Source organism: Oenanthe melanoleuca, chromosome 6 (assembly GCF_029582105.1).
Source record: "Oenanthe melanoleuca isolate GR-GAL-2019-014 chromosome 6, OMel1.0, whole genome shotgun sequence".
Classification (NCBI taxonomy): domain Eukaryota; kingdom Metazoa; phylum Chordata; class Aves; order Passeriformes; family Muscicapidae; genus Oenanthe; species Oenanthe melanoleuca.
Window position 1 is genome coordinate 26,861,328 of NC_079340.1, and position 26,967 is coordinate 26,888,294.

Genomic DNA, 26,967 nt, shown 5'->3' on the forward strand with positions numbered 1-26,967 from the left:
CCAGAAGAGTTTATTATCTAAACAGACAGGAAAGTGGAAGTTACTAGCCACACTCTTGTGATGGGAATGAAGGACTATTTAGAGAAATGATTTGTTCAAGGCAGTATCTACAGTGATGCAAGACACCCCCAGCCCACCACAGTCCTGATCCAGTACTTCAAATTTTTGTTTTCATCTATTTATTCTCAATTTAGAAGGATTTGATGGCTTTTATCTTTTTTTTCCCTCCATGTTTATTGTTGGAAGACACCAAAATTATCATAGAGAAATGCTTCGTGTATGGTTTGCAAGCCAGGATCACTAGGATGGCTTGGAGGTGTAGGGAATAGTCAATTCCCAAAAAAAGAACACCTGTACCTAAGTCCTGCACCACCCTTGAAGCCTTTTGCCATGAACAGCAATATATAATTTTGTGCATTCCCATGCCTAGGAGGGGGTGGCCATATTCTGATGGACAAGGAAAGCAAGCTGTGCTGTGGGCTCACAACTTTGAAATATCAGAATGGTTCCAAAGCTACTTTTCAGTTTCTTGAAGCTTCTTCCTGCTGACAAAATCTTTCTGTATATAGGAAAGTGAAAGAAGGATTTTCACTTGTTCAAACTTCTTGTATAAACTTCATCTAAACAACTCCCAAAAGCAGAAGTTGCAGGGAGGTTTTCCTTTCCATTGGGTCTGACACGAGGATCACTTTGCCACAGTCAGGGAGCAGAATAAATCAGATCCACTGGACATTCTCACTGGTCAAAATCCTCCTGGCAACAAAGAGAGACCAGCGTCTTGTGTCTTGCACCTTATTGTGTAGATTTATGTGGTTAGAAGGACCCTGAGCACTGTTCTAGCTCTCTGCACATGGCAGGATTTCACTCAGCAGCTTGAGAAGGTCAATTAAGTATTAAACAGCACCCAGGATAACAGGGTAAATCACTATGTGCCATGCAACATTTTTTTTACATATCATGAGCCGTGCACAAGGGCATATCTAAATAAAATGCACAGGAAACAGCATCACACAAATATGATCTACATTTTTCCTTGATCAAAGAGGCTGAGGGAAAAAATAATTAAAAAGTAAAAGCCTTATGCAATGAGATTTAAAAGAAAATTTTGGAGGCTGATAAGACGCATCTGGCACAACTTCAAAGTCCATCAAAGTACATATAATCAATGTTTGTCAATAGCAGTTTTGCATCCTTTAATTTATCTTTCATGGATATAAAGCATGATGTTATTAGGATCCAGTCCATACCTTAATTCTGTTTGAGATTTGATGAATCAGGGCTCTATTAAAATTCAGTGCAAATCAGCTTACTCAAGGACACATTACATAAAGTCGTGTGCTGTCTAACTCCTTTTATCTTGCTGTCTTTCTAACTAGTTAAAGAATCTGGAATTTCATAAACTTGTATTTGTGGCTGGCCACCAACACACTGTCCCAAACACGTATTGTTTGTAGGCACCTGCTTAAGGTATGTGGCATAGTCAGGATAGCAAAATTCTTTGTGCATTTTTTGGTGTATGAAATCTCCTTTAGGAATGTTCATGTGCCAGAGTAAGGAATCACCAGAAACAAGGTTCCCTGGCATCCAAATTTCAGCACCTGTCACTGTAATCAAGTGCTCACAACTTGATTTTTTTTCGCCACAAAATCACATTTTGAAGCCCTTGGGATTTCATTGTCTTTCTTCCTCATATTTCAATATGTGGACACTATTTCTATCACCTTCTTCCTTTTCATATTCTAAACTGTCTCAGAGACAGAATGGTCATTTCATTTGTTATTGTAACATACAGCACGAACAATATCCAGGAAAAGTTTGTCAGCATTTCCGCAACAGAGGGTTGTTTATTTTTGCAGTAATACTCTGATTTCCTGAGTTGCTACTGTTGTTACAAATGCTTCAGCCTCAGGAGAATTGAGGTTACTCAAGAATTTGGATTTTTTATTTAAAAAAAGAATAAATCCTTGTTCTTACATTAGTGGACGAAAGCTTGAGAACATGAACTCTGATTCATGTCTGAAATTTAGAAAATAATCAAATAACACACTTTGATTCTTTTAAAAATCATATGTTATATAACAAGATCTCACTGTTTTTCAGGTGGGAGAGAAGTAAGTAAGATTTATAACTTTTTTCCAATTTGAAATAATAGTTGAAAGATAATTCTAATACAAGGTAAATGTTTTTATTGTTAATTTATACTGTTCCCATCCTTGTTAGTTACTGATTTGAAACATTTGCCACTGGTCAATGCAGTGATTATCTGGACAAGATGCATTTATTTGATCAGGGCAATCTGTTGAACATTAAACAATATTTGAAGCACGGTTAATTATTTGCACTGAATTAGCTTGGCCTCGAAAGATTGTGGCTTGTCTGAAAAAACACAGGCAAGAAGAAAAAGCTAATTTCAAGAAAAAACCGAGGATGGTTAACAGTGCTTTGACACTTCAGGTTCTTCCACTGGTTATTTTCCTAGGAACCACATGTCTGGGCGTGAGTATGTTTTCATTCTCCTTTTATTCCATGTGCCAGCTCTGCCGTGTCTGCATTTCAGGCCACTGAGGTGACCAAAAGTTACTGAAACATGAAAGGGAAACCCCATGGGTTTTTTTGAAGGAGACATCTACAGTGTCAAGGAATGGCTCTTCTGGGTCCATTGAGTGGCCACATCACTCCTGGTGGTCTGTGGTGGGGACTGTGATCCCTCTCCTAGCCCTGGGCACTAGGAAATGCCCCAAAACCCTGGGCTGCAGCATGGGCAACTCATCTTAAAATCATAGAATGTTTTAAAGATCATCTTGCTCCAACCCCCTTGCCATGGACAGGGCCATGTTCCACTGGAGCAGGTTGCTCAGAGCTCCATCCAGCCTGGCTTTCAGTATTTCCATGGATGGGGCATCCACCCTCTCCTGGGCAACCTGTGCCAGTGCCTCACCACCCTCACTGTAAAAACTTCCTTCCTTGTTTCCAGTCTTCATTCTGAAGGGGCTAAATATCAGATTAAACAGGTCAGGTAGGCCCTGCCTTGGTAGTTTTGAAACCTCTTCTGTAAAAGAGAAAAATTCCACCAGACATATGTTTTGATTGACTGAATTATTGCTGTTGCTAATGTGGGAGGAAGGTTAATGGCAAAATATTCAACACAGCTAGGGGTGACCAGAGCTCTGCTCTGGCAGAGCTTGATATACTTTCCTACATCTATTCATCTCCTCCTTAAAGAAGAATGGAAGAATGACTTGTAATCAAAGGAAATTTAAAAGTCAGTTTAAAAAAAACTTCTTTTGTTCTTCCAAGCAATCAAGTAGATTTTCTCAAGAAGGAATGTGAGGTTCTTTTAAACATCTGATTTCTTAGTGACTTTTCCTGTGTGTGTAGGTTCATATTTACTGAAATGCATTGCAAAAATTCAGATGTTGAAGTGTCTAAATTGAATGCATTGGGAAAAATATATAGTGAAGGGATTTAATGTGGAATAGATTTTTTTAAGAGGTCTGGAACTTGAGATGGGTGATTTTCACAACTCAATAGAGTAATTATTAATTAGTGTATCACCAGGACCCATACCTCACTTGGTCCAGTAGTACATGTAGCATCTTACTGAGGGAATCAGCTCTAGGGTACTCAAATGCCAATTTTACAGAGTTTGTGGGAACACCATCTAATACCAATAAGCTCATCATGAATTTGGCAGTGTTAATTCATGCTCAGTAAGGAAGGTGTGAGGATAGTCTTAGACAACATGAAGTCTTGCCCAGGTTTTTTTTAACTAGTCTTAAGTTTAGATTGACTCAATGCTTTGACAGTCCTAATCTAAATTTGCTTTAAAAATTGCTATGGAAAATGTAGAGCATATCTCCCCCCACCCCTGAAAATTCATTAACATTGCTAAAATGCAAAAGCAATTCTGCTGTCACTGAAAAGCAGCACGACAGAATATTCAGCAGGCTAGTTTTTAATAAAACATGCTTTTTCTTCATAATTAATATAACAAGGCTTTCTGGCTTAGCTTTTGGCATGGATCCCAGAAAAAAAAAAAAAAGAGGTGAATGAGTTGCTATGATGTGACCATGGCATGACAAACAAGTTATGAGAGGACATTTTTGTCTTAATGATTTGTCCTGAAGAAAAAGTTGCACTGAAATAGTTTGAATGAGAAAATAATAGATGCTGCACTTCGCTGAAGCCACAGAAAACTCCCTTAAATTCCTATTTCATCCCTTTCTAGAACTATCTTTTTATTTTAATCTGGTTTGAGAAGTTTTTATAAGCAATTAGCTGATTAACAAATATTATTGGTGAAATATAACAGAAGTCAAACATGGGTTTAAGCAGTAGTTCATGTTGAGTCAGTCACAATAGAACAAGAAAATACTTAGACATTCATGGATCTATCAGGTTTGGATCAGAACCCTAAGACAAAAATTTTCATTCAGTTCCTGAAAAGAAACTGATTCCATCTGCATGAATCCAAACTATTTCCATAAAAGGCATAAAGCTGCATGGTGAGCACTGAATTTGGTCCTTTACTTTAGCATATGTGATGCAACTGCACCAAAGATTGTCTTCAGACATGGCAGGACTTCTTGGGTTGGGGCTTTTCCCCCCTGCTTTTCATTTCTGCTCAGCAAGATACTGTAGTAGAAGTGTGTCTGCCATCAAGGTATTGTATTAATCATTCCTTAATTAGTAAAAGAGAAATCCAAAGAACTCTGCTGCAGCTAAGCTGTGTATCCTTAGTTATCTAGACTTGCACTGAAGCAACTTTTCTGGAATGCACTCAGATTTAAATGATATGCTAAAATGTTGTGCTGAGTTGGGCTACAGCAATCTGGAACAGGATAATAGAAATTTGCATCCCACAACACTCCAGTGACAGACAGCCCTTACTGTACACCAGGCTGCAGCTCCCATTTAATATTGCTCTAAAGTTCACAGAAAAAAAAGTTATTTTTAAAGCTACAGGTGTTCAGGTCAGGCTTTTCCTCGTATCAGATATCCCTGTAAAGTCAATGTCCCTGGCAGCCAGCAGAAAGGCTTGCAAGGGTGAGAGCAGCAGAAGTGGCTCTTCACTGAATATTTTGGATCTTCAGAAAATTGATGTCTGCTTAGTTGTGATGGAAAGTGTTTTGAAATCATGAGCCCTGCCCAATCCAATAACAAAGTGCACTTAGTAGTGGAAAGGGAAGGATAAAAGTACCATTTAAGATCAAACAAATGCAAAAAAAGAAACCCTTATCATAAGGGCCAATCTCCCTCTTGGCTCACTGAGAGCAGGATACTGTCGCCAGCAGTGCAGGTCTTTCCTTGCCTCAGGCACTTGGAGACTAACATTTTAGGGTGTTCCAAAGTCAAGTCTGACATCTTTTTCTAAGCCCCAATGGATCCAGTTGTAAACTCCCAGTTCTGCTTCCCCCACCCTCACTGCAGTGCTGCTCCACGCACACAGGAGCTCCACGCTCCCCTGTGCTGCACACCCCTCACTGTGAAGAGAAGTGAATGCTGCCAAGCCCGCCTGGATCTGTGGCCCATGGGGTGTAAAACCCTTCTGCAGTGCTTGCCTAAATTTGCCTGATGCAGCAGGAAAGCAGCAAAGCCCTGGGAGCGCCCCCAGCTAATTGTGCACGGTGCTCTCAGAGCGGGAAGCGCTCCTCGCTGACCCCCGAAGGCAATCAGCTTATGCCCTGCAGCGTGCAGGTTGATATCCCCTGTAACTAAAGGGACTTAATGACTTTGCATAAGCTTTAAGTCTAGCAGTATAACCTGCATTCCCAGGCTGCAGGAGTGTTTGATAGCACAGGCACTCTTGTTAGTGTGACTAGCTGGCTCTTGCAGCCCCTGAAACATGTTTGGCAGCTTCCCTGTGCTGTGGCATCCAAGGCTGACCCCATTTTTCACCTGAGTGCCTTTCAACCACCAGTTAGCTTTAAAAACACCCAGCTACTACCAGGCCACCTCTTACAGAGCAAAGATTAATTTGGAAAATTTGATTTCTTGGAAAACCTGAGCAAGTAACTCCTGAGCAGAGGACCAAGCCGGTTTCAGCAACTCCTCTGAAGAATCTTCCTTTTTTCCTGGGTCCCTGTGGGTTTTGTATCAGGAGCCACCACTAAATAATCAGCAAAATAAAGATTTTAAGTATGAACGTCTCTGGGTACTCTGGGACTGGTTGATAAGGAACCCACTTACTCTGATGCACACATTGCAGTTCAGTGGGGAGGCAGGAGATGTCTTGTTAGCAGAGAAGTGAAGAACTCAGAAGTTTTGGTGGAATCCTTTCAGAGAATGGTTTCCCAGGCTAAAAACACGACATGTGTTGCATGTGTGCTCCAGATGAGAATGTGCCCTGCTTTCATTATACTGCAACCATGGCCTTGGCTGAGAAACACAATGTCATTGCTGGAAAAGCCACTTTCCCTTGAAGTTCAAAGTCTGTCGCTACCCAAGATGGTTGCAGGCAAAAATCTGGCCGATTGTAAGAGCATCAGAACTGTCGATTCCCTCCTCCTTTGGCAAGCAGCCCAGACAAAGGTTCCTACTGAGAGCTGTCAGCAGGATCAAGGGGTTCACTACGAGGAGGCAGTAGCTGTGTCTGCCCTCGTGGCTCCTTCATGGCTTGTGTCACTTGTGGATGGAAGTTGATCAAATATCCATCTTCATTCTCCAGTTCTACCCCATCCCACCTCCTTCTTGGCTGCAAAGCTATGGCTGCACAGATGAACAAATTAAAGCATGATCTTTGTTTTTCTGCCACGGAGGCCACTTGGTGACAAGCTGCAGGAGAATTTGCAGGACTTAACACAATTGTGTAATAAGCCAATTCCTACCAATGCAGTTTAACACTGGAATTCCTGTAGTGCTTTGTTGCAGTGTGTATATATGTATAGAACTAATTTTCATCTCTCTTGCTACTCTGTTATGCCAGCTTGAGTGATTACACTCTTTTCTCTGGAAGTCAGTTTTGCACACATGTAAATTCACATCATAACCCTGGGCTGTCACCTTTTCACTCTTTCTCCACCTGCTTTTGTGTTTCAGTGATTGATTTTTATTGTAATAAGAGGTAGCAATGTACCCAAGACACAATAAGCAGTTCAATTGCAGAATGCCCTTGGCAGCTGTAAATAATTTCCCTTGAATATGGGGTCAAATTTTCCTGAGTTTATTCAGAAAGAATTGCTAGAGTTTAACTGGACATTTTTGTCTGAGAAAGAGCCATAGGATTCCATCCTGAGAAAAAGAAAGCTCATGGTTCTGTCATTCTTGTTTGAAATCTATTACATTTCATTAGTCTCTCTTTCTAAAGGAGTTGAAATGGAAAAATTGAGTGTATCATGTATCGGCAATGTTTAATATTAGTACAAAATATGTTTAGCAGAATTTGAAGATTCTTTGTAGGAATGAAGTTTTAGTGAAGTGCTAATCATTGCAGTGACAAAAGACAGGAGAGGTCAGGTGAAATTAGGACATTTTGAATTTCCCAATTTTTTTCTGGGAGCTCTATAAATGTAGTTGGCTTCACAGTCAGCAGTGCGCTGGTACCCGTGTAAAATGTCCCTCCTAGCTTTCTTATTACCTTTTTTTTTTTTTTTTTTTTTTTTTTTCTTTTTTGTGGGGTTACTTTTTTATGTGTCTAAAGTAGTAAAATTTAAAATTGCTCTCTGCAAATTCTTCCAGTTCTGTCCCTCATCACTGCAGAATGAACAGAACCCAGCGATTTTATTCCCTCTTGAGAGAGCACACAAAGTATCGGTGTAGAGCTGCAGCAAGGAGAGCGTTTGGTGAAGCCAGCCCCACAGTGTCATTTCTTCTCCCCCCACCCCTTCCTTTTGTTCAAGCCCTGCTCCTCGCTGGGCTCAGCGCTGCACCTCTTCGGAAGGACAAGATCCTCCTCTGCTGGCCACGAGCAATACGGCACTGCAGGCAGGAGGGCCTGCCTTCCCTGCCCCTGCCGGCACTGCCTCCCGGACCCCCGCCCTGCGCACCCTCCTACAGCCTTCTTCTGTCTCCATGGGCAGCATCCCGCAACCCGCAACCCGCATTCTGCATCCCACATCCCGCATCCCTCATCCTGCATCTCTCATACCGCATCCTGCCCTTATCCCGCATTCTGCATCCCACATCCCACATCCCTCATCCCGAATCCCACATCCCTCATCCCACATCCCGCATCTTCATCCCGCATCCCTCATCCCGAATCCCACATCCCTCATCCCGCATCCCACATCCCTCATCCCACATCTTCATCCCACATCCCTCATCCCTCATCCCGCATCCTCATCCCGCATCCCACATCCCTCATCCCGCATCCCACATCCCACATCCCGAATCCCGAATCCCACATCCCTCATCCCGCATCTTCATCCCGCATCCCTCATCCCTCATCCCGCATCCCGCATCCCACATTCCACATCCCACATTCCTCATCCCGAATCCCACATCCCTCATCCCACATCCCACATCTTCATCCCGCATCCCACATCCCTCATCCCACATCCCGCATCCCACATCCCGCATTCTGCATCCCACATTCTGCATCCCACATCCCACATCCCGCATCCCACATCCCGCATTCTGCATCCTGCATCCTGCATTCTGCATCCCACTTCCTGCATCCCACATCCCACATCTTGTGTCCTGCATCCTCTCCCGGAGGGATGAAGAGTCCCAGCACACAGGAAGGAAGGACTGAGCTCTTCGTCCTCCTCTGCTGCACAGCACCATGGCAAGCTTCTCGCCATGAGTCAAAAAGATAAAATTTGGCCCTCTGCTGGCTAGCAGGGGTGAAAATGCTTCAAAACCAGTGTGGTCTGGTGAGTGGTCCAGGGGACCTCAGGACAGAGGAGAACACTCTCCTTGCTGAGATGTCAGCTCTGCCAGAGGTCTTGTCCCCTGTGGCTCTGCTGCTGCAGCTTGTGACAGGCACACGAGGAGGGAGAGCTGCAGCACAAAAGGAGATACAGGAGCCTTACAGTAAAGATTGTGTTTAACTCCTGGACTCTCTATGCTTGGTTCACCAGAAGCCTTTGTTCCCAGTAATATTTATACTGTGGCAGCAGGCAGAGGCTTTCATCCAAAAGCAGGAATCAGAATCTGGGACTCAGTCACCAGCCACCAAGCCATTGCCTGCTCTGAAGGATGATAATGTAAACCTGCACATTTGTGAGGGCACCACTTTACTGCAAAAGGGAGTTTAGGTTAGCTGCTTTCTGTGGTCAGCTCTACCTGTGTTTGGACAGAGCAGTAGGTGGATAACTGGGAAAGAAAGTAGTGCAGCACAATGCTGCCTCTCTCATCTTTCCTATTTCCTTGGAGTATGAGCATTGTGAGACTCTCATCTCCACCCTACAGCTGGGGAAACTGAGGCAGAGAACAGCCTGGTGCACCTCATTCAGCTTGAGCTGAAACCCTCCAGCATTCCCTGGGGTGCCAAGGGCTGCCCTGAGTGCAGGGGCAAGCTCACTAAATCAAACCTTTCAGATCCAAACCCTTTCCAAGCCCATAAGGCAAACACCACAGCAGGGCAGCACAGAGAGCTGGAGAATGAGATTAAATGTTTCTTGCATCATCCTGCTCCTAGTGCTGCTTCCTTGTTCTTTGTTTCATCTGCTCCTCCAAAAGAAAGGAGTACACTAGCAGGGTTTGTTTTGGCCTTTGTTTATGGATGAGCACTATCACTAATTGTAAATGGAGCAATTAGACCTTTGCTTTATATAGTCTCTGTTGGGGTCTGGCAAAGGATCTGACAAATGCTGTACCTGCACTCAAGAAACATATACACCAAGGACAGAGCTTTTACAGCCTTCTCATTTACCATCATCTCTGCACTCATTCAGGAAGGGCAATTGTGTGAGGATGTGTGTCCTTCCAGCTGCAAAGGATTTAGTTCTGTATGTGTGTGGCTCACTCAAATGCACCTGGGAAGGGGCTCTGCTGAGTGGTTCAGGGGACATTGCTCTCATTAAAGTCAGTGGGGAAGGGGAGAACTGGAGTGTCTGTTCTCTCTGGCTCAAACACAAGAGGGATGCAAACATGCCTGAAGCAAAAGCTCATTTATATATTCCAGATAATATTCACAAACATGGATTCTGGGCTTTTCATTTTGTCCTGTTTCTTATTCATTGCTTCTCATTCATTTGTTCTTAGTCTCAGCCAACATTATCTGAGAATGTCTTTCCTCTATATATAATGTGTGACTAAACAGGGCATATATTTACAGTCAATTGTATCTGTAGCAATTCATAGATGCACATAATAATTGTGTGTGTGTGTATGTGTGCTGTCCTTACTATGTGTGTTAAATTTGGAGATACATTTTATTCCCTAAAATTACATGAGGGATGAAGAATAGCAGCTTCAAATCTCTTTTACACCCACTGTTAGCATGTGTATCCTCACTGCAGGTGGGTAATCCTGTCCTCAGCTGGGATTTAGAGCAAGAGGGAAAGCAAACGGAAACTGTCACACTGGGGGTGCGTCCTGGTGTAGAGTCAGTGCCTTTCCTTTCAGACAAACCTCACTCACATTCTTCAAAGGCTAAGAGCTGTTTTCCTTCTTCTTCTGTTCCCTTTTGTTGCTTGCCCTTGATCATGAGCCAAACAGGAAAGGCTGGAGCCCCACGATGGAGGTGGGACACATGGCATTTCCTCCTGGAGACTGCCAGAAATAATCTCCCACATACGAAGATTGTTGACAGCCTTCTAGCTCAGGCGTCCAGGTCCCACTGGGTGCACCAGGTGTAAGGTCCTGGGTCATGCTGCACTGCCCAACATCCACTCTGCTGTGCCTGGGCACCTCCCAGCCCCTGGCTTTGGCAGCCAGCTGGAGTACAGTCTCAGAGAAGTTGGACAAACTGCCAGTGTGCCATCACTTCATAAGCAAAGAGACAACTTAACTCATTCAGGTCAGGTTTGCCCTAGATCACACCAGCTCAGCTTGGAAAAGCCAGATCTGTCCCATGGGTCGTTGATGTTTTGTTACTCTTTTCAAAGAGCTCTTAAAATCTAGATCAGTTAGCTCCAAAGTGGGGAACAGCCTTATCTGGACGTCCAGCACTGGGGGCAAACAGAATCTTTGTACTGTAAGCAAAGCTCTGTGCTGACTTTGATTTTTTGCCAGAAAATGACTCTCCGACTTTCATTATCTCATGCAGGCTTCCCATTTTTCCTTCTGGGCCAACCTGATGGATGGTAAGTGGTTTCAGTTTCTTCATTTCAACTTCTGCCTGCCACAAGGCTGAAAGGCTGGCAACCTGGTTCGACAAGACCCTTCACTAGCACCCAGTGCTGAATTATATTAACTTCATGGAGAGCCTTGCTGAGCTTAAAATATGGCCTATGATCAAGTAAAATGTCTGTTTGACTTCGAGCAAGTAATATAGTGAGTGCTTTCAGACCTCCACATGTGCTGTGTCAGTGCAGGAGACAATGTCCCAGCCAGGAGTGTGTCTGACACACTGGACCCAAAAACAGAGCAGCAGCACCAACGTGCAGCTGATCACAGGGTTCTCCTGGACCACACCTGGAACTCTCAATTCTGTCCCAAACCAGGACTTTTCTGCTACTCACACAGTGTGCCATGGTCTAGAGGAAAGGTCGTGGTGCTGGGCTGCAAACCTCACAGAAGGATAAGCAAAGAGCTTAGTCAGGGATGAAAACTCATGGTCAAATAAATGAAGGCTGCTTTCCCTAGCAGCATGCAGCTAACTGAGGAACTTGTTTCTGCAGGGCTTTGTCCCAAGTGCTAGAAGATTCACAAACAAGCCTATGCAAGTAAAAAATCATTAAAGGCTGTGTCGCATTAAGATGTTGATAAGGGAAAAGCTGTGATGAATATTGTGTGAGGATGTGTAAGATGTGTGAGGATTTGTACATCCTTTCACAGCCTATGTGGTTTTATTGATAAGTTTAGTATTTTTGTAGGTAAGCCCTGCTCTTTCTTTTCTTGATTTCAATGGCTCTTAGACCTGAGTTTATAATGCATATCTAATGAAATATTGCAATAATTTTTCTGCAAAAAAATAAGGTGGATTTTAGTATGCATTCATTACTCATCTACATTCCTGTTCTTTCCAGTGGTATTTGAGTTTTCAGGTCAAACCAGAAATCTTGTCACTCATATAGCAGTGCCCTAATCAATGTTGCTGTGCTAACAACATGGGTGTAGAAAACAAATTTCCAAATCATTTTTGTGTCTGAGCTCAGGATTTGGGTTCTGCAAATATTTGGCCATAGTCATGCACTTGATTCACCTGTTTACACAGTCTTGTACAAACAGGTTGGTCTGCCACTTTCACAATTTCTTAATTCATTCTCTGCCCTATGGTGTATGGTCTTTACATCTGTCCCTCCACTGCTCCTACAATCTCCTACTTCCCTTCCCCCTTAAATTCTCCACTCCTTCAGCCATCACAATTCCTCTTCACCCTGCATCCATCCCTCTGAGGAAAAAAGTGCTGCAAAACTGCTTTTAAGTTACAGCCACAAAACGATTTGAAAGGCTTTCTGGCTTTGTTGTTAGCTGGTCTCCCTTCTTTCTGAAGCTGCAGCTACTCCCAGCCACAGCCTGCTTGGAAGGGAGGAAATACTGTGAGGTCTCATCTCTGCAGAAGTAAATGGGGAATATCTCATTATTTAAAATACAGTCAGGATTTCAGCCTCATAAAAATAACACTGCAATAATCTCAGAGCTGGGGACAAAAAGTATTTAGGGGGGCGGTAGGAAAACTCATCCTGCTTAAATTAGGCCAGATTTCAGTCAGTCTCCAGAGGTTGAGAGAGCTGGAATAAATGCTGGGTACTTTCTGACACCCTTGATGTGTGTTGGCAATAGGCTTTAACTCTGCACATCACTCATCCTGACAACTGCAGTCCAACAAAGTTACCTGGCAATTCAGGTCAGCCGATGGCATGGTAATGCATCACTTTCCCTCTTGGAACATTAGTCATCACTTGATCCAGGGAAGGTTTTGAAAACAGTGTGACTGTTGGCATTGGGGTATCTGTTCTCTCTGTAACAGAGAGCCAGTGTAAGCTAATGAACAAGGGGATATTGATCAGAAATCCATTGCTTGATTGACAGCTCTTGGCAATGTGAAAACCTGCAGATGAAAGCTTGCACAGTTTAAAAGATCACCCAGACCTCAAAGCTGATTTGAAGCTTTAAAAGTCAATCTCTGTCTATCAATTATGGGGGGATTTTTTGTACTACACAGAGGAAAGTTATTCTTTGAAAATTTGCATGCAGGATGTCTAATTTAATTTCATGTAATAGTCACATTTCAGTGACAAATGTCAGATCACTGCTTTTTTTAAAGCATGTTAAGGTTTTCCAGCACTTACAAAGAATGAACACTCTGATTTAGTAATATGTTTAAATCAACCAGTGTATCAGACTTTGTGCTTTAATTATGTGCTCAGATAAAAAAAGTGTTGTTTTTGCTTTACTAAACCTATGGCTTGTTATGAATAATTTAAAAAAATGGAATGGGAGCACTTCTTAAATAAGAGATGTGGAAGCCAAATAGTTATTTAGTGTCAAAACAGTGATAAATAAGATGACATATTTTAGTTTGATATCATAAGCCCCAGTGAGGGTTTTCTGGTCTTTGTTTTTCACTGCTTCATGCAGCTGGAGATGACACAGAATAGCTGGGAGATGGGAAACATCACTCATGTGACCTGTAGGAGCTGTGTCAGTTTCTCAGTTTTGTGAAGAGGGATAGCAATGGGGAAAGCAGGACACTGGTTGTTTCTCAAATCTGTTGCACTCTTACATCACCTTGGCTGGTCTCCTGGCCAGTAACCTCAGCTTCCTGACTCCCATCCACATGGGGTTTGCTGATATCTTCTGACCCCTTTCCACACACCCCATAACTCCATGCCTTGGCCTTTAAATTCCTTGAAATGGAAATTGCCAGCCCTTGAGGGAGTTGCTCAGGGTTGCCTGCCTTACCTCAGCCCTGGCTACCTGAAGTTGCCCTCTTGGAGGGCTGCTGGGTGCCAAACTGGCCTCAGGTGTGCCATAGCCTCTCCCAAAACTGCCCCATCAGTGCACACGGAGGATTGGGCCCCAAACCTCTCAGAGCCACCACAAGCAGGTCTTGCAAAATGTGAATTGCATCTTGGCCATCTTGTTTACAGAAAAGCTGAACTTAAAAATAGTTCATAACTTGCCAAGTAATTACATAAGTGTTCTTAACAAATGATTAATCTGTTGCTGAGAAATCATGCCAAATAAAAATCAAGAGACAGTAGCATCATTTCTTAACAACACACATTAAGCAGCTGGTTTAAAAACTAGGTGATTCTACAATGGCTTAGCTATTTGTGCTCATTGAGAGCACTCATTTTTCCTGTTGGTTCAGGAGAGTTCTCCCCAGCCTCTGTAAAGCATGCTGGCAGGTTTGCAGTCTGCCTTTCACAGCCATCACCCCCCTCTTCATCCTTCATAACTTTTAGCAGGTACATTTTTCCATAAAAAGGGATACCCCATCCTTCATTGGTGGAATAAAAGCCAGCATGTCCCTCTAAGATTCTGGAAATAAACAGGGGATACAAAATCAGACTACTTCAGACAGTTCCCTCAACCTTAAGTCGTTTGCAAAATCTCCTCTCCAACAAAGTGAACTTGGAGGCTGCATTTCAGGCAAAACTTCCTTTTTGTTTTTCTTCCTTAACTACATCACATTAAATTTAATTTTGTTCAGTGTAGACAATGTCCTTATCTTTCAGCAAGATCCTTCTGTTCCTCAGCAAGGCGTACACTTCTGCAACACTTGCACATAGTCGAGACTCGGCTCCTGTGGAAATAATGAGCTGAGGAAAAGGAGTCTTGACTTGACATAGCAATAAATGAGGTGAAACTTTCCTCTATTTTTTTTTTTTCATGAGAAATGAGAGTTGGCATGTAGAAAAAAAAAAAAAAAGAAAAAAGATGGTTCTATTTTAATATGAAATATAAAACACCCATTGTATAAACTTGGAATTTCTTTCTTTTTTTCAGGAGCAAAGAAAGAATAAAGATAAAGGCTGGAAGTGAATGAATGAGGAGAGAAAACTAAGATAATGCAGTCGATAATCAGTTCAAGGCAGAGCATTATCCATGGGGCCATCGGTCCAGCCCTAGGGGAGAGCTTTTTAAAAAGTCTCTGTGCCTAGCTTAGCTTTGCTCATTACCATAGCTTGTCTTTGAAACACTGGAGTGGCTTCCACTGGCAAGAGCTGTACCTGTGCAAGGAGCCCCCAGTTCACTTTAATCAGAACCCCAGCATGGCTGGCCAAGGCACGATCCCCTGGGCTCCACTGGGACACTGGTTCTGCTGGGGGAGGACACTGGTGATACTGGGGAGGACACTGGTGATACTGGGAGAGGACACTGGTTTATGCTGGGGAGGACACTGGTTTATGCTGGGAGGACAGTGGCTCCTGATGGGGAGGACAGTGGCTCCTGATGGGGAGGACAGTCGTTCATACTGGGGGAGGGCACTGGTGGCACTAGCTCATGCTGGGAAGGACACTGGCTCATGCTGGGGAGGACACTGGCTCACGCTGGGGAGGACACTGGCTCATGCTGGGGAGGACACTGGTGACACTGGCTCATGCTGGAGAGGACAGTGGTGACACTAGCTCCTGCCAGGGGAGGACACTGGTTTGTGGGTGAGAAGGCACAAAGTCCTGCAGGTGCCTGGAGCTCTCTGCTCCCCATGACTGCTCTGGAGATGGCACTTGGTGTCCTCACACAGAGTAGAGTCCCTGTGCTGGGGAGGGCCCTGCCTCATTCTGCAGCACTGGTGGTGATGGTCAGCAAAGCAGCTGGACAAAGAAAATCCCTTCTTCTTGTAGGAACCTGAATCTCTTTTGGTCAGGTACCAGCCTCAGTGTCTGCCCTGGCTGTGGTACCACACAGGGGGCTCCTCATGCCTGGAGAGCCCTGGCCTGCATCCTGACCATCACAGCAGCCAGCTGGGCAGCCACAGCCCCAGGAGGAGCATCCTGCAGGGCCAGCTGTGCTCAGGGTGCCCATGCTGAGCATAGCTGAGCTCTGTCTATGCCAAGGAAGAGATGAATAGCATCTTTGGTCCTCAAGATGGTCACTAAACCCATTGACACCCCAAATAAGCTGAAAGGAAAAAGTGCTGTCCATCTCAGGAATAACTTCTTTCATAACTTGTCTCCTTCCAGTTTTAATTCCTCTGTTCCTTCACCCTCTTCTCACCCCTCCCTGCAGATGAGGCTGATGACAATGAGAACTACTACTATGATACAGAACCCAAGCAGGACACCAACCCCGAGCAGGAACTCTGGGATGAAATTAGCTGGCTTGAGACATCTTTAGGTGACTTCTTTGCCAGCAAAGGTACGTCTCAGGGGTGGGCAGGAAGGCAAGGAAGGGGTAAAATCCCAACCCTGTGCCTGAAGCATGAGTGTGGCAGGCCTGGCTGCCAGTCTGCTCTCAAAATGCCTGCATCAAAGGGATGAGATAGGAGGATCGTTTGCAGTGTTCTTCTTTGTATTTCTCTTGTAAGAATCTTGTGTTTTATCTCCAGGTTTCACAGGATGGATTCTGATCATGCAGAACATTTCTGATTGCTACTACAAAAAAGCACAGGCTTATTTGTCTATAGACACTGTAAGATGTAATTGCTGTTTTCACAGGATATATGTTCTGTATTTATGCTAAGAACCAAATGTAGAGCAGGTTTCTTCTTTTTTTTTTTTTTTTTTTTTGTCCTTCTTTTATCAGTTGCAAGGGTTTTATTTCCTTTTCTTTTTTTGTTTTGCTAAACTTCAGGAGAACAGAAGAGGATCCTTGAGATTGCTCAGGGGATTCAAAGGGAGAGGCAGGGCAGTTGCCTGTAACATTCCCTGAGTTTTCCCCTGGTACAAAGCAAGCAGAGCTGACTTTGGGCTGTCTCCAATACCAATTGCTCCTGGCAGCCTGGACTGCAGGGGAGATGTTGAGCACAGTGTCAGGAGCAGCACACGAGTGACTTCCAGCAGGTGCCAGCTCCCTTGAGCCACCCAGGGGTTTGGTAGAGTCTATAGGAAGTGGATGGCTTTTCCAGGACAGGTTTAATGCTATGTTCCAAACAGGACAATGCCAAATCCACATCACTCCAGACTCAGTGAATGTAGGCAGACAGCCAGAGGCAATGCCACAGAGGCAGACCTATCTCTGATCAAAGGAAGGGACTTGCCTCATTACTGCTCTGTAATAGGGCAAGGGGAGTAGAGGATCTCCACACCCAAAGCTGTGAGCTGCTGCAGCTTGGAATAAACTCTGCAGCAGCTCATACCACTCCTGTGGGTGCCAAGTTGATGCATAAGCACAGCACTTGTTACACAGGATGCTGTGCCCAGGAAGAGAGACTCCTGCAACCACAGAATGCAAAAAGAAAAAGCAGGTGATGAAGGCTGAGAGGCTGAAAGATCTCCATCCTTACCTCTGCAGACTCGTGCTTCCCCAACCCCTGCAAGAACGATGGCATCTGTGAAGCCAAAGGAAATGGCTTCATCTGTCACTGCCCCAAGCCATACGGTGGGACTACATGTGAGAAAGGTAATGGCTCTTCTGCTAACCTACACTCCTTATTTTGGTAGTTAATGTACTGTTGCAACATTTTTAACCCACTGTTTGCTGAGCTGAGTGTTCTGACAGCCCACAGCAGTCATGTCCACTGTTCTTAGGATCTTATCCACGCCAAAGCCTGTCTAAAGAGCATCCAGTAAAATAAACTGCAGGAGTGCAGAGCACTCCTCTATGCCCTGCAAGGTGGGCAGTGGAGAGCTGCTCATTGGCACCACAGATTTTTTACCATAGATACTGTGAACAAGAAGTGGGATCCCAAGTCCTCATCTGCCAAATGAAAGCATCCTTGGAGTGTCAGTGGAAGGCATGTTCCTATGATCTATGCAAAGGCACAGCTCTTGTGCACACAGAAATGTTGATGATGTTGGTGCAGCTCTTGTGCACACACAAATGTTGATGATGTACTTTATGTGTGTTTTCCACAGTGGAGGACATGTGTCTGGAGAAGAACTGCCACTTTGGTGACTGCCTGATTACATTATACCCACCCTATTTCAAGTGCAGCTGCAAGCCTCCCTACAAGAGACCCTTCTGCCAGCGTGGTGAGCATTCAGCTGGGCACAAATTGTGGTGGGGACAGCACCATGGCCAGCCTGCAGTGGGAAATCACCGTGCCCTAATCATGCTACAGCTGCCACCCATGGGTCTGGAAGTGTTATGCTTGATTTGCAGGGTGGTGGTTCAGTCCCTGCTAAAACCCCCAGAGATATGCATTTTATGAGATTTCAGAGAACTCATAGCCAACAGGCTGAGTGGGAGCTCTCCCCAGTGTCCCTTGGGCGTGTGAGTGGCTGTGTAGTGCTCAGCACACTGACCAGGCTGTTCTGTGTTTTCCATACTGACAGCATCCAAACAGTGCAGTCCAAACCCTTGCAAAAATGGAGGCACCTGCACACGGAACAGATACAGATCAAAGTTCAGCTGCCAGTGCCCTGAACCTTTCCGAGGGAGATTCTGCGAGATTGGTACGTCACAGCCCCTCAGGGGGAGGGCTGAACCTCCTGAGAGCCAGGGGCTCCCCCCTGCAGCCAGACTATCTGATGCTGTCCCTGTAGCATCCTGTGGTGGTCCTGTCACTGCTCCAAGAGCCTGACTGCACCAGGAGAGAGGGTCAGAGGAGAGCCTGACATCTGCAGCCACTGCTGGAAAAGGGGCTTGAAACAGTTCCCATCTTGGGGTTTTCTAAGTGTGCTTTGGCTAGGTCCCACTGGTATATAATAAGGGAGCATACATTTCCCACAGTCACAAGTCACAAGGGGAAGAAATGTCAGTTTTTCCTTGAACATTCAAAGTCTGATCTAGTGAAGATGCCTGCCCAGTCGCCTGTGGCTCCCCAGGCCAAAGGGACTGCTTCTGATGGGTGACATTTGAAATCAATCAAGCTAGAAGGTGGACAGATGTTGGGACATTATTTTAATTTCTGGCCTGTGGACAAAAGGAACATAATTACTTGGCCCAGTAGGTTCTTCTGATCCTCCATAAAATGAATGTAGGACAAGGAAGAGAAGGAAGAGGAGCCACTTTGAGCAAGGAACAGCACAAAAGTCATTTTCTTATGAGCATTGTCTTTCTGCAGGACCAGATGATTGTTATGAAGAGGGCTCCTCCATGTACAGAGGAAGAGTGAACCAAGCAGAAAATGGCAGGACCTGCCTGCACTGGAATTCCCACCATCTCTTGGACCACCCTTTCAATGCCTTTATGGAGGATGCTGACACACATGGCATCGGTGAACACAACTTCTGCAGGTAATATTTTGAAAAAGCAGCTGTAGAGGTTTGTGTCAAAGACATTCCTGAGGACAAACTGCTCAGGAATTTGAGAAACTGATGGTGTTAAGATCTCTCATCTTTCTAGACACTGCCTGCCCATAAAACACCAGAATGTTAGAGATGCCTTCTCTACCCATGCTGATGTGGGGCTTCCTTCTTTGTTTTGAACCAGTCCCACATTTTTCTTATGGCTAAGATAGGTATGGGAACAGAAATATGGCAGTATTGTATGCCTCACTCAGTCATCTTCTTTGCCAAATCTTATGAAATATTGTCTTTGTTCATCTCCCAGTTAGAAGCATGAGGCTTCTCCTTAAGAATCCTCAGCTCCTTCACTAGTTTAATGGAGATTTCCCCATTCCTGCTGGCTGATTCTCTCAACTGTTCCCTTTAGGAATCCTGATGGTGATGAAAAACCCTGGTGCTACATCAGGAAAAATAAGGAGGTTGATTGGGAATACTGTGATGTTTCACCCTGCTCAGGTAAAGAATTAGGAGCAAGTGATTTGGCAGCGTGTAGGTGGTCTAGAGCAGCAGGTGACTCCCTGTTTCTTAACTCTTCCAGTCTGATATTAACATTATCCACCTGCTGTCTCTTCCAATGCAGATGAAGAGGTCCCAACAGAACCTCCTACAGAGCCCCCTGAAACATTCCAAACATGTGGACAGCCAGAAGTTCGTAGGACACTCAAGAAGATCTATGGTGGATCCAAGGCTACAGCTGGAAAACATCCCTGGATGGCATTTCTGGACATTCAGACCAGAGATGGGAAGGAACATTTCTGTGGTGGAGTGCTAATCAAATCATGCTGGGTTCTTACTGCTGCACACTGCCTTGAGTAGGTGCATGTCCTATCATTAGGGTAGATAAATGTATAAAAATCAGGATGGTTAGGAAAGGCAGGCTGGTATCCAAATCATTTGCAAACAAAATGATTGCTGGGAATCCAGTAGAAAGGAAAACTTACTTGTGGACAGAAAAAAGAAAGGATGCATACATAAAAATATTTATATACTTGAATATGGTGCTTGCTGAAATAGCAAACTTAGGCCCCACTCAAATAAAATTACCTGAGGTAGTTGTGTGAGAGGAAAAAAAGAGGAAATAGTAAGATTTTGCAATATATAAAAGAACTCTATTAAAAACTCAGGGGATATTGGGATGCCATAAGCAACATCACATATTACAGCAGAATTAAGTTCTTCAAAACAGGCAAAATATGCACTTATCTTTAATTTTTTTCTGTGTCAGCTAGCTTAGAATATTGTATTTCCTCCAACATTTATATTGAATCAGTTGGAAACCACCACCCTAGGAAAAGGTAAATTGCACACTGGAAATCATTTCAACATTGATAATTTTAAATATGCTCAGACAGTGGCAAGCAGCTCTACTCCCATGGCTACAAGAGCTGCCACTCATCATCACTGCCACAGCAATAGACTGTGCACACTGCTACTCTGCCCTAAAATGCAGAGAAAACCATGTACATGCAGCTTTAATTCACTATTTCAGCTTTATTTCACTATTGCAACAAGTTAAGAGCATATGTGTTTTCCACCATCTCTGCTTTCCTATCCAAGCCTTCCTATAATAGTTTTAGGAAATCTTCTGGCCAGGCTCTACAACAGGAAGAAATATCTTGACTTCTTGTTACTAAAAGTGCAGGTTTGCACCACCACTGATAAAGAATGTTCATAAATGTATATAAAAATATCTATAAATGTATATTAAAATGTCTATAAATGTATAAAAATGTATATAAATGACTTTTTAATTTTTTTTTCAGAGAACCAGTAAAAAAGATCCAAGTATCCCTTGGAAAGCAAAACCTCCAGGAGAAAGAGGATCATGAGCAAATATTCGATGGAGTGGAAGTAATTTTACATGACAAGTACAAAGACAAGGGTGGTGTCCTCTACAATGATATTGGTAAATTCTTTATTTGATACTCTCGTGGCTCACCTCCAACCTTTGTTGTTTGAAGTGTTTCTCTCCCACTAAAGTCAATGTAAAAATCTCATTGAGGCTGTACTTTGGAAATATTAAGGCCAAATTGTGATCTAGACCCATTTGAATCCTGGGATGTAAATTGTGATGCAGAAGTCACTGTGTAGGAGAAGCCAAACAATGGGAACAGGTCCAATGGGATGTTGGGTTCACACAGCTTGGCATGGTAACAGCTGCTAACAATAGGGATCAAAATTAGCTCCAAATACATTTTGTTATTGTTTATCTCCTCTCCAGCACTACTTAAACTGCAGTCTGTTGATGGTTACTGTGCAGTGGAAACAAAGTATGTGAAAACAGCGTGTCTCCCTGACTTCTTCCTTCCTGCTGGGACTTCCTGCTTCATTTCTGGATGGGGAGAGACAGAGAGAGGTACTTGTGGGATGACTGGATTTTGGTGGCAGGGTGGGCTGCTACTTACAGAGCCAAATGAGGACCTAGGCACTAGTGAAACCAAGACATGGAATTCAAAAATAAAGTCAGCTAAAACATGTCATGCAAATTACTCATTAGCAGAAATCTCCAACTTCTAGATCAACCAAATTGTCAGAGTTCTGATAAGATGCCTGATGCATTTTTTTGCCTGCTATCTGACTCTCCATGTCATGTTTTCATCCAATGCCAGCTGCAGAAGGAAGTATCAGGAGAGGCTATTGTATAGCTTGTGTGTTTCAAGATAGGACCAAGAAAGACAGGAATTTTCACATGGTTTTCCAGCCCATTGGGTCAGATAAAGCTTTTCAGAAGCAGCATCTGGACCTTCAGATATACTGAAAAATAAAAAAAAAAACCCAAGCTTTTCAAGTTCAGCCAGCTCCATTCAAAAACCTTTCTTGCCCATGGTAAATCCTAAGGGGAGAAATTATTATGCTTAAAAAGAGATAATGGTAATTTTCTGAAAAATGTCTTTTCTCATGTTCTGGTTGGTGTGTTGCTGTAAAGGAAACTGTTAGGAAAAAAAAAAGCTGTTAGGAAAAAAAGCAGAAGGAAAACCTGTCACTGAGGCTGCAGTAGGTGCCCTAGTGCTCTGTGACTGATACAGCCTGATCTGATACATGGGACCAAATTCTCTCTTCTGATATAACTCCCATTGAAGTCCACAAGAGACAAGTGTGTTCATTTGATCAGAATGCACCAACAGAATTTAATGGACTTTTTTTAAAAGTTCCATATAAAAAGTCTCCCTTAAAGATGGTAAGGGGGATTTTATGGGTTTTTCCCAACAAAGAATATCAAGTACCCTGTACATGTTCAAACTAGATGACTCCTTCTTTGAGCAGAGCTATTATTAGCATTTCAGGAAATCACTGCAGAAATGGAATATTTCCTGAAACTCTAGCAGAACCAAACTTATAAACCACCTTTAATTATCTACAGATGTAGTACTTTGAAACTAAGGCTATTGCCTTTAGATGTCATGTCTTTAGATTCACTGTAATTAATCATTGCCCTTAAATATTGTATGATTTTCAGTTTTCATCTGTTTCATTAGTTTGCATGTTAAAGCATCTAATAGTACAAGTCTGAGAAGTGCTGAGCAGCTCAAAGTCCCATGGGGACCTCTGGGAGATGCAGACAACCAGCACCTTGGAAAAGCAGGATTACACAGGCAGAGCTGATTGGAACCAAATTCTGAATACCTGACTTCACTTTTATTCAGGCAGCAACTCTGTCCTGAGTGAAACTCCAGGCTTCTGCTCATTGGAAACTTATTTCAGGATAGTTCCTTCAATCCCAGACTAGCACATGCATCCCCCTGCTCTTCCCCCATCCCATGTTTGTCAAGCAAGCTCGTATTTTGAATAAATGACAATACATAACAGGAATGGGAAGAAAGTGACTCCATTTTTTTGGTGCACATCCCATAGATGACTCATCCCAGCTGCTGTTAGATGCCAATGTCAAGCTGATTTCACAGAAGAGATGCAATGAACCCAAACTCCATGATAACTCTCTGGATGACAGCATGTTTTGTGCAGGAAGGCTTCGGAAACCCGGGATCGATTCTTGTTCGGTCTGTTGCTTTTTCTGTGCTTGAACACTAATTTTTGTGTAAAGAGCCAGTACACTTGAGCTGTACATCCTTAGAGCTAATATTGCCACTGTCACCTACAGGATCTGTGGAATCAAGAGACCAGTCTGGAAAGCTTGGCTTCTGAGGCAGTTTGTCACAATAACCTGAAAAATTGCTCTTTTCCCCCTCAGTTTTGTTATGGCCTCTACCTTGAGTGCCAATTCTAATCTGATTTTCACTATCAGAGCTAAGACTTGCAGGGAGTCAGTATTGATGTTTCTTTTCATTACAACTGTGAAACAAGCTCATACTTATACCATTGAAAGGAAGGAAACAGTTTGAACAACACTTCTAAGGTGCAAATTACCACTGTAAAGCATATTTTGCAATAGAAATCAGAAATAAAACAGAGAAAAAATGAAACCAAGCAACTCAGAATAAGGCTATTTTGAGGAGTGTGAGACAGCTTAAGTTTTCATTTATGCCAGGGATCACATCTTTATCTTTGTGAGTTCAGGCTCTGAATTCCTGGTACTTTCATGCCTGGGAAATTTCATGTGACCTTGTCAGATTTATGTCACAGACTGGAAAAAAAAATGAAAACTTACAATCCAAAAAGTCTGGTATCATTTGACCTGGTGACAGAACTGCAAGTCCACTTAGGGGCTAAGCAGCATCTGATGGTACATCTGTTAGGAAAAAAACACCATTACAGCTTCAAAGTCTTGTGATGGGAAAGAAGCATTCTGATTTTGGCTGCTATTTTGCTTCACACTTTGAACATGTGTGTTTTCCTTCATCAGGGAGACTCTGGAGGTCCACTGACCTGTGTAGAAAATGGCTCCTACTATGTATATGGCCTTGTGAGCTGGGGTGAAGGATGTGGGTTAAAAAACAAGCCAGGAGTTTACACCCAGGTGACAAAATTCACCAGTTGGATTAAAGATGTGATTCAGTCTTCATCAAAGTCACGTCATTAGGAGACAGCTTTGGAATGACAAATGGTAAGATTGAGAGTTTTACTGTTTTTATTGATTCCCTAAATGCCTCATCTTTGACCAAAAGTATTACTGAAATGTTCCCATGGCCTACATGGGGCATCCTTCATTACTCTCTTGAAAATACCTTAAGAGTCTTAGCTGGAATGTCAGTGAGAGCTTTTCTGTCATGGGCTCTGAAATAAGCCCACATTTAGTAGCTAAGCAGGTCACAAAGTAAAGCTACTCCACTTCTTCCCCAAGCAAATCAGAGGCCCTGATAGCAGGTTTCTAGATCTGCTTTTCAAGCCATGAAAATTCTCCCAGCTCAGCTGTTGCCAGACATTTCCTCTTTCCCTCCTGCTCCTGTCTAAGGTGGTTTTTTTCTGCACTCATTGGACCCTGACACCTCAAAGCTATTGGTGTTTGCTCTTAAAGTACCATTTTTCACACATATAAGAATCCCTACTGGTTGAGTTTGCAAGATTGCAGCCATTGGAATTTCATGAGGAGGGAGGATCAGGCAGAACAATTATTTTTAAAAGCACTTTTGTGGGTACATAACCAAAAATTTCAATAGTGTTGCATTTCAGATTGAAAAAACAAACAAACTTTCAGTACTAGAATTATTCACTTTATTCCTGACTAGAGAGTAATTACATTTTATACTCCAGATCTACAATGGTTCATATGTGCTTAACCAGTGAGACCTAACAGCACCAAATGCTATTAAAAAAATCTGTCTAAAGTCATTGGATAATTTGGGGATTCTCATAAGATGTACCTGTCAAATTGTGTAACTTTTGCCCAATGATTATGCACAGAAATTTGAAAAATAGGTATTGAATTGGGTATTGGTATTAAATCAGGGTATAAAGAATAGACTTGTTTGTGAAGAGTTGATTTCTTAAAACAGTAATGTCACTCTCACTTGAATGCCAGGGTTTACAATCTTCTTTAAGGAGCTACCTTAAACCACCTGAATCGTGCTTTTTTTACTTTCTTAGGTCAATGGGGCCAATATTCCAGGAACACAAAAATCTCCAGAAATTCCAAACATGAAATAAGAGTCACCTGATTTATTCATTACAAATTATTTCATATTCTACCATCCATGGTACAAAGCTGAGCCTGCCAGTCATCTAGTACTAATTTCATTTACAGCTTTAAGTAAATAGCAGAATCTGTAATACATTCAGTGATAAATCACAAAGTATCCACACAAAAGTAAAATGATGGGTTATAAATTGCAATGTTTGGGTTGCTTTTAAAAACAAAAATTCTTAAATGCCATCTATTGTGTTTCCCAGAAAACTGGGAAAGCTACAGGATTTGCAGGATAAGATGAAAATCTAGTTATGTTATGTTATGTTTGTTATGTAATGTTATGTTATGTTATGTTATGTTATGTTATGTTATGTTATGTTATGTTATGTTATGTATATGTTATGTTTCTGTTTACTTCTGATAGAGCTGCATTTGCCTTTTCTTGACTTGCAGAATTTCAGAAGCATCAGGGTTGACTCCAGCTTGCTGAGATCCTTCTGTCTCCAACTGGTCCTGTAAAATCACACCCAAAAAAATTGTGAAACCAGCCAGTGGGTAAGGGAGGGTTTAAATTATTATTCTATAACAATATTTTCATATTCAAAATTACACAACTGGCAAAAAAATTGAGGAAAATCTAAATCACTGTTCTGCACTGAGTGAATTTCTGCTGTGGAGAAGTTCAAAAAATGGACCTGTTCATGTATGTCAGATACCTCACATACCAAAGGACTAAATGTGCTCAAGTCCTATTTTCTATTTTGAACCCTAAATAAAAGCAAACCAGCAATCACCTGAGTTCCACGTGGATTGTACCCCTGTAAATTTCCCTAGGACCATCAGATCATTATCATTCTTTTGACTTAAGAAGATATTGCCTGCAGTTCCCACTGCCACCATTACTCAACCATAGTTTTCACTTATTTCCCAGTAACTTTCCAGATGGGAATGCAAATCATGGATGTGTACTGTTTCTTTTGGTCTGGATTATTGCTTGACTTCTTAGTTAAAAATTAAATGATAGAAACATCTGAAGTGCAGTGCTTCTCTTTTATTGTACCTGAATGCTTGCTAACTCTAAAGGCTGCAAGATTCCTGTATGGATTTCTGCTCTCTTGTGCTGGGACACTGCAGACTGGGAATCACCCCTATGGAGACAGGCAGAAGGAAAGCCTGGAAAACTCCTGCTTGTAATATCTTTAACCTTGAGCTGGACAGAGACAGAGGAGGCTGGAGCATTGCCCCTTTGCACAAAGCCTCCCAGAGCACATTTTATGCTGTTAGGAGCCACACTCAGCCTGTCAATACAGCTGCCAGTGGAGATTACATGGCAACATGGAATTACATGGCAACATGGAATTACATGGCAACACGTGGTTCCTGATGAAAATGGGAAAAGAGAATGGGAGTTGCATGGGGAGCCCCTTCTACCTCTGCTTTCCTCAGAGGTACTGGGACACCTGGAGATCTGACTGCTGGCACTGCTGAATTCCCCTCAAAGGCTCTTCAAATTAAGATGTACACTAAGGCACAAAGCTGCAAGAGGGAAGTGCACAT

The 26,967-nt window shown here is 43.0% G+C and overlaps 2 protein-coding genes across 2 annotated transcripts in view; one reads left to right on the plus strand and one right to left on the minus strand.

The window, feature by feature from the left end:
- The first annotated feature begins 2,341 nt into the window (after positions 1-2,341).
- HABP2 (hyaluronan binding protein 2) lies at positions 2,342-26,208 on the plus strand. Its single transcript, XM_056494447.1, has 14 exons — positions 2,342-2,496; positions 11,153-11,189; positions 16,228-16,356; positions 17,452-17,559; positions 18,015-18,131; positions 18,435-18,554; positions 19,166-19,337; positions 19,756-19,844; positions 19,969-20,200; positions 21,152-21,294; positions 21,610-21,744; positions 23,241-23,386; positions 24,190-24,390; positions 25,864-26,208. Exons 1-13 carry the CDS (start codon positions 2,428-2,430, stop codon positions 24,364-24,366), a joined length of 1,674 nt encoding a protein of 557 aa, XP_056350422.1. The 5' UTR covers positions 2,342-2,427; the 3' UTR covers positions 24,367-24,390; positions 25,864-26,208.
- The window catches only part of NRAP (nebulin related anchoring protein), a 48,657-nt gene continuing 46,671 nt past the window's right edge, over positions 24,982-26,967 (minus strand). Inside the window, exon 42 of the mRNA XM_056494446.1 lies at positions 24,982-25,923. Within this exon, the coding sequence (XP_056350421.1) occupies positions 25,822-25,923 (102 nt within the window). The 3' untranslated portion in view covers positions 24,982-25,821. The remainder of the gene's footprint in view (positions 25,924-26,967) is intronic.

What these genes read in the sequence shown, in the direction of transcription:
- HABP2 (XM_056494447.1), top strand. Translation starts at nt 2,428, where the DNA reads ATGGTTAACAGTGCTTTGACACTTCAGGTTCTTCCACTGGTTATTTTC. An exon ending in ACTGCTGCACACTGCCTTGA is followed by an intron (nt 20,201 to 21,151) that starts GTAGGTGCATGT and finishes TTTTTTTTTCAG; the next exon opens with AGAACCAGTAAAAAAGATCC. An exon ending in ATGGGGAGAGACAGAGAGAG is followed by an intron (nt 21,745 to 23,240) that starts GTACTTGTGGGA and finishes CACATCCCATAG; the next exon opens with ATGACTCATCCCAGCTGCTG.